This window comes from Ceratina calcarata, unplaced genomic scaffold, assembly GCF_001652005.2.
Source record: "Ceratina calcarata isolate Rehan_Ccalc_2016 unplaced genomic scaffold, ASM165200v1 scaffold378, whole genome shotgun sequence".
NCBI classification, from domain to species: domain Eukaryota; kingdom Metazoa; phylum Arthropoda; class Insecta; order Hymenoptera; family Apidae; genus Ceratina; species Ceratina calcarata.
In genome coordinates, this window is record NW_017161005.1 from 15989 (window position 1) to 24417 (window position 8429).

Here is an 8429-nt window from a genome sequence, read left to right on the forward strand (position 1 = left end):
TTTAATTCTTTCTATTTCAAAGCGAGCTTTTAAATTTCTTTCAACTTTGACATAAATAACTATATATTTGCAGAATTCCAAATATGTGTCACTATTTCAACTTCTAGCTAGAGAAACCGTAACCGATATGGATCAAATTACGTCCGATGTATATTAATTACTTGAATGTACAAAAAGGATGTTTCAAAATTTTATTAGAGACCCGAATAAAAAAGTAAAAAAGAACGTATTTCATTTTTTTCTTGGAGACTCAGACGAATAACAACTTTTCGTTACAATTTAAATTAAGTGTCCTAATTACTACTCACTGCCTTGTTTCTATCATTTTAAGATGACATACAGTAACAGAAAAAGAGTGACTAGAAATTGGGACGTAAACAAAAATTGGAATGTTTACTGTAATGTCCAACAAGAAATTAAAAATTCGTCAGAGTCCGCCAAGAAAGATGTTGACAATAAATTAAAAACATTTTTTTTCTTTTCAAGAGGAATTTTTTTAAATTTTGGGATCAGACATAATGATAAAAATATGTTAGTGACTAACAGTTGGGACATCGACAAAAATCGGGACATATCTTATATAAAAAATTAAGCCTTCTAATAGTCGAAAGAAAATTAAGTTGTTTATTTCAATATTATAAAAGATATTCAATTCTGAAATGGAATCGAATATAGATGGGACCATTTTGTACTTGTAAAGTTGTGACATTAATTATACAGCAATAGCTGCGCGGTAAGACAGAATATCAATTATCCACAAAATTAGCCAAGAATATTGATTTACGGAACTATACTTTTCGTCCTTATATAAGATTTTTCAGTTGTCAGATACCGAACTATGTTTGCCTGGTTATCGATAAAATAGAGCAAAAAATGTCAAAATTTTACTGACAAATATTACAAAAGTCACATGACTACTTCAGTCCCTTAATAAAAATCTGCCTCCTATTTACTCCTTCAATCTCTTAAAATATCAATTCAAAGCATTTGTCAGATACTTAGTTACTTTCCTTTTTTTTAAGCGACTTATCCTATTTCACATACGGCACATAATTAGTTCCATTACATGGACTTTATACATACATTTATCTTTATACATTATATCAACTTTTTTCTGACAAAGTATTACGAATTAAGTAAAATCCAATTTTCCTACGATTCTAGCGGATACGTCGCAGTGACTCATTTCCAGCCAACAGACGCTCGATCAGCGTTCCCATGCTGGGACGAACCTATCTACAAAGCGAAGTTCACCATCTCATTGGTGCACAATAAGACACTGCAGGCGATTTCCAATATGGGCGTACAAGCAAAACAAGAAGGAGGTGGTGACATGGTGACCACTTCATTCAAAGAAACCCCGCCGATGTCCACTTATTTGGTAGCATTTATCATAGGCGATTATGTACGGACAGAAGATAAAACCGACGACGGGTTCGTCTATGGGATATGGACGGAAAGGAGCGCGATGAACCATACTCGATACGCTTTGAAGAAGATGAGACAGATTCTAGAAGAGCTGAATGTGTACACGGGTATTCCGTACCAGAATTACATGCCAGAAAAAATAGATCAAGTATCGCTGAAGGATTTCACGGCCGGCGCCATGGAGAATTGGGGTCTCGTAACTTACAGGTACTTCGAAGTAATGACTCAAAAGAAGTGATGAACCTTGCGATCTAAGTGCAACGGGTTTGATTGATTGTCGATCTAACGAAGTACAGATTGCTTTTCCAATGTGATTAATGATCAATAAAAGTTCGCGCTTCAAAGATAAGGAAAGTCGTAGTATCGAATTAGAATCCTCCTTTCTTTGAATTGTGATGAAAACGACTGGTATATTTACCTACAGTATTATAATAAGAAATATGCTACTCATATAATAGAATGTTTTAGCATAATACTGTTTTAGATAAATAAGAAGTGTAGAAGTTACAATGGTTACTTTCCGCTGAATCTAGTCGTTAACAATAAGGTTGGATATCTTTGAACTCGAATTTCCATTTCAGAGAAAGTGCTCTGCTTCACGACGAGGCTAAAACCACAGCCACCGAGAAGAAGTTTATACTCACCGTCATGGCTCACGAGTTATGTCATCAATGGTTCGGTAATCTTGTCACTCCGATATGGTGGAAACATATTTGGCTGAACGAGGGATTCGGCAACTACTTCCAATATTTTATTCCTCACAAAGTAAATACGATATTTTAATTCTTTTTTAAAACAGACTTTCGCCACTACTTTTTTTTATACGGAATTATTAATCTTGAGACAGTTTCATTTGCTTATTCAGCTATTGCTGTCACTGTCAGGCAATAATTCCGTTGTGTTGACTATTTTTAAAAGCCATTTCAGTAAATGTCACAATTTCTATTCACTGACTCACTTTTCTATAATTTTATATCACAACTTAACATGTTAGAAAAATAAGGTAATGAGTAGAAATTCGAACGTGAACAGAAACTGGGACATTGATCTTAATTTCAATGTACAGTTGATAATAATAATGAACTACATCAATTCAAAATTACTTAATAATACAGTCCCAATTTATGTTTACGTTACAATTTTTACTTACTGGCTTAAAGTTACATACAATTATAAAAAAAGTGAGTGAATAGAAATTCCGACATGACGAGAAATTGGGTCATTTACTATAGTATCGTTTAGGAACCAGTTACGAGAATCAAATATTGTATAGTCATTACTACTTACCAAGTCTAGATATAATTTTCAATATAGCAACTAATTCTGAAATTATCAAATTTAGGTAGAACCTGAATTGCGATTGGACCATATGTTCGTCGTAGAAAACATGCAAGGAATGGCGATGGTCGCGGACGCGCATCCGAAGACAACTAAAATGATCGAGGACGCGAACACTCCTAAAGAAATCGATGCTCTCTTCAACAACATCGCCTACAACAAAGGTAAAAAAGAAATAAAAAATGTCGTTTTAATCTCGATTAGATATATAAAAAAACAAATAGATATATGTATATATATATTTGAATATACAGTAAACGCAGTCGCAACCAGATAAACAGAAATATGGGAACGAACATCAATAGGTATTAAAGCAATGGGTTTTTCCTTATTCATTAGAGATGTTATCGATTTCTAACTATCGCTAGATTAAAGATAACTGGGTTGGACAAGCGAGAAGTCGGCAGTACTTGTCTAAATAAATCGATAGTATAACCGAATACCCCGCTGGCGTATTCGGGAGGGAGGAGTTCGCGTCTCCTTGGGAGGAGGACTCGAAGTTGACGGGAAATCAGAAACTTGTGAGGCGAAATAGGTGGATAACAAAAATATATTTCTATAACGAATAACTTGTAAGACTATCTTAATCAGTCTTATAAGTGAAGGGCGCGACTCTACCGGACTCGTATCGGTATGGCGTACAACATGAACCCGCGTAATACTACGTTGTCAGGCCAGTGGCTTATTAAATAAGAAAAGATCGCTTGATCGGTACTCGCGATTACAATGTATGAATTTGTACAGGGTTTGACTTACGGATCGGTGGCGTAACAGTTTCGCTATATCCGTCGCACGCTTGTAACATACACTTCTTAAATTCGCTGTGGCCACGCACACACTTCTCCAATCACACTTAAAGCTTATGATTCTATCTACGACTGCGAATCATAGCATTCGCAGTTATTTATACGATATTTAACTTCTAATTGTTCCGGACGGACTTTGTTCTCTAAATTACATTCTCTGCTCTGACGCGACGTTATCTCTTTGGTATAAGGACTTGGTGTTATACTTTCGGTATCCTAACGCGAAGTGATCCGTCGGTTACGCGATCGATCGTCGATCCTTCGGTTACGTAATCCGACGGAAACCGCGCGTGCGTAAGACCCTCGGACCTTCTCGAAGGTTCTTCTAGACCGACAGCTGGCTACATGGTAATCAACATGCCTAGGTTAATAAAATATCTTACATGGAAAAGGTTGGGTTGGTGCCGGCAAAGCGAAAGCCCGATCGTCAGAAGGCACACCTGAGGGTTTATGCGTGGGAGGGTGATCAAACTTGTCGATTTTGAGACTCAAAAAAACTGTTTTCGTCAAAACTGAAAATTTGCATAGCCATCAAGGAGCATGAGAAAAAGCAGGAAAAGAATTGTCAGAAGGCTAGGTGAAGACAAAGGGTTGTCAGAAGCTGACGAAGTTGCAAAAAATTTCAGAAAATTTACATGTTAAGCAAAACTTCTGACGATTTGCATTTGTATTGTGTACGTATAGACTAAACTATGTGCAAAATGTCAGAAGGCAAAGTGGAAGACATCCTGAGAAATTCGTGTGCAAAGTGAGAGATCGTCTTCCGGCGCGCAGCGGTTTGAAGCCTGAATGTTCGTTCAGGACTCAAGGAACTATTATTAAAATGTCAGGAGATAGTTAAGATGGTATACATTCTTATAAGAAACTTAAAAAAATTAACTTTCTTTGTAAAAATATTGATTTAAAGAAAAAATCATTCTGTTTCATGTTGTACATCTTGCACGTTTTCTTTACATTTGGGATCTTCATCACTGTCATATTCAGACTCTTCATCAGCTGAAAATAATAAATAGTTAAGTAAATTAAATGAATAATGCATACAGTCAGGAATCGCGAATTGGAAATTACCTTCCGAATCCTCAGTATCCAAAATAATATCTTTTACTGATGGTGGCAACTGTTGTCCTTCGAACCATATAAAGTCGTACGTATTTCCATTAATGACCATCCCGAAGTTTCGGGCTCAAATTGTATTGGGTCCGACAGCGTACAATTCTACCATATTTGAGCGATGTAATGAGCTCTTCTTACTTGTTGTACAGCTCGGTGTAACAAGGTGGTAAACAGGAAGCATCGAAATTTTGTACATGTTTCTTAAAAAATGCTTCTTCGGTATTTTTTATGTGATAATTACGAAGGAACATTTCGAATCTAACTTTGTCTATTTTTGTGTGTGACTCGTACCCATACATACTACAAACGAAGGCTTCTATTTGTGCAAAAGTATCGTCTGTATTGACCGACGTATCTCCTAAATTAGCGAATGCTTTTTGAAATTCCTTTTTCTGTAAAAGCAATTTGAATGGTCGCTGTTTACTTTTTCTAAAAAATGCAAGATTATACTCGCAACCGGTAAACGCATGAAATCCTGGCAATGCTTTACATACATCTAATCCTAAACGTTCATGGAGCATACTTACATCTATAATATGTCTACTAGCCGAGATTCCACATTCAATATAAATTTTCGCTGCTATCTTGTGTAAATTGCCTAATATAATTATAATGATATTTGTATCGGAACACTTAACTACCAAATTTGAGTCTGAGCTTATTTTAGAGGCATGATAAACAATTACGGTGTCAGCCTCTTCGTGCGAAGGGCAGGAAAAATCGGGCATCTCCGCTTGAACAACATGACCTTGCACATGAACGCTGTAGGAGTAACAATTTTTGAAATTTAATAAAATCGTCTTATTTCCTATAAAAGGGGTTACAACATTGCTTTTCCAATGTGAAATTAGGAAAAGAACAAGAGCTTCCTTAAATTTGTCATTCTTAAGGTCTTTAGCAAAATCATGTGTCCTAGTTTGTTCCGGACCAGAGATAACGTACTCCTGATTACTGTCCGAACGTCCACTCAACGAACGTTCATAATCTTTAATAGATGGCGAATAGTATCTATCAAAAACTATATACACACATGAAGCATGATAATTTGAAAGGATTTGTAAAATTTTTTTAGAAATATTGCCGAATAATTGTGGTAGATCTTTCATGGAATGAATTAAAAAAAAACCGTCAACAATTACGACATGAGTCACGATGTGAGTCGATAAAGCACTGTCGTTCCGCAGAATTTTCATCATAGCCCATTTGTCGGTTTTATAAATCGTGCCATCTAAATGGCATAACGAAGTTGGCATCGGAGTCATGGGGAACGAAAATATTTTTTCTACGTCTGCCGCCTGTTCCGTAGAAATTCCTAGCATTCGACCGAATAGATCGCGTTGCATGCGAACTTCATGTACTTTGTGATTAACTACTATTTTGTGCCTTTTATTGCAAGTTGCAAAATTAATTATATTATTTTGTTTTATAACGGATTCAAATCTGCGATCATCTTGTGAGCGATCATCTTCTGAACTAGAAAATTCAGAAAGTTATTTTTCACTTACATTGCAACATTTCAACATGTTTTTCTTAAATATCACGCAAAATATTGCTAACGTTACGAAAAATAATTAATTGATTTTATGAATTAATTCTTTCATATCTTAATAATAGTTCCTTGAGTCCTGAACGAACATTCAGGGTGTGAAAACCGCTGCGCGCCGGAAGACGATCTCTCACTTTGCACTCGAATTTCTCAGAATGTCTTCCACTTTGCCTTCTGACATTTTGCACATAGTTTAGTCTATACGTACACAATACAAATGCAAATCGTCAGAAGTTTTGCTTAACATGTAAATTTCCTGAAATTTTTCGCAACTTCGTCAGCTTCTGACAACCCTTTGTCTTCCACCTAGCCTTCTGACAATTCTTTTCCTGCTTTTTCTCATGCTCCTTGATGGCTATGCAAATTTTCAGCTTTGACGAAAACAGTTTTTTTGAGTCTCAAAATCGACAAGTTTGATCGCCCGCCCACGCATAAACCCTCAGGTGTGCCTTCTGACGATCGGGCTTTCGCTTTGCCGGCACCAACCCAACCTTTTCCATGTAAGATATTTCATTAACCTAGGCATGTTGATTACCATGTAGCCAGCTCTCGGTCTATTCCGCGAGGGCATATGTAACCGGTACGAGCGGGAAAGTACGGTTACAATAGGATCCCATTCTAATAACTTACCACTTATTAAATCTTAAAATTCTACAAATTAACAATGATGATGAATGACAGGTACTTACATTTTAATGGTAGCATAGTAAATGCTTGCAAAAATTATTTATTCATTAATTATTCATTAATAAAATAAAATGTTACGAGGAGCAGTAACATTTTGGATTCAGAGATGATCTAAATAGAGAGTTACAGTAATTAATCTAGAGGAAAGACTAATAATATATAATATTTGGTGTGAGGCCTAGATCTACAAACTACACAATTTATATTTTATTTATCAATACTTCTTAGAAACTTTGCATTAGGAATATTGCATTCACAATTTCTCTTTTCATAGAGAAATGCTAAATAATACACAGTGGGCACTAAATAGGTATTAATACTTCATCAAATGAAAAATCGAAATGTAGCCTAGAGCCATAAAAATTTGAAATGATCCCGGTCAGAATCGTTGACCACTTTTCGTTTCATAGAGAGATACTAAATAACTAATAGTACGCAGCAACTAGATATTAAATATCTGGGAAACGTCTACGCAAGTATCTCATTCGGTCCAGTCATTCTGATGAACTCTAATAATCTTACAAATAGACGGAAGATCTTTATGCAAAACAAATCATTTATAATGTCAATTTAGATAATGAATCTCTTTATATATACTATTTTAAATTTTAAAATTGTAATATGTATGTAACTTTCGATATTTTGTATGTTCTTGGACATTGAATCAATTTTTTATATTTTCTGTACATACCGTTTTTCTATAAATGCATAAAATCCGCTCTCTACTTATAAACAAAAGAGACATCTAAGGTTCTTCTTCGGATTTCAAGTGTGCTTAATTTAGATTCGACGAAACAAAGATTATAATTGTAGAGCTTATGGCAACGAAGTCAGCTTGAATTCGACGTGATTGTAAAAGAACAAATTTTTCCCGTGTACGGTAATACTGTTTTTAACTGTGTTACTCCGAACGATTATAAAATCCAAGTGGGCAGTAATATCAAAGTCGAGCTGACCGTCTGTCGTACAGAGCAGGGTTGAGATATTTTTACCCACGACGCTCGCTTCCCCTGTTTTTCGCCCGTATTTCGATCCCCACTACTATTCCCCTCATGCGTGCTCATGCGCGTTCGCGAAGCTCTCCGCAGCGTTATGGTCCCCACCATGGTCGCGTCGTCCCCACTTTCCGGCCGTGGGTAAAAATATCTCAACCCTGGTACAGAGAACTGCAAAAGGCAGGACGCGGGCCGGAACCCCCTCCACGTCGGGCCATCGGACTTTGCGATAACGCGAACATGATACCTTTCTGCCGGTGGCCCGAGGAGTTACTACTGTTACTAGCGGCTAGCGGCCAGGGATCTCGTATCTTTCCGTACACGGCTCGCTTCCCCTATTTTTCGCCCGTATTTCGATCCCCACTACTATTCCCCTCATGCGTGCTCATGCGCGTTCGCGAAGCTCTCCGCAGCGGTACCGTGAAAATCAGTGCATACCCCCACCAACTATTGGTCCCCACCATGGTCGCGTCGTCCCCACTTTCCGGCGTGTACGGATGGACACGAGATCCCTGG

At 36.9% G+C, this 8429-nt stretch overlaps 1 protein-coding gene across 1 annotated transcript in view; it reads left to right on the forward strand.

The window, feature by feature from the left end:
- The window catches only part of LOC108625866 (aminopeptidase N-like), a 47896-nt gene that overhangs the window by 5249 nt on the left and 34218 nt on the right, over window positions 1–8429 (forward strand). The window contains exons 2-4 of the mRNA XM_026814318.1: window positions 1165–1635; window positions 2010–2193; window positions 2771–2930. Of these exons, the coding sequence (XP_026670119.1) occupies window positions 1165–1635; window positions 2010–2193; window positions 2771–2930 (815 nt within the window). The remainder of the gene's footprint in view (window positions 1–1164; window positions 1636–2009; window positions 2194–2770; window positions 2931–8429) is intronic.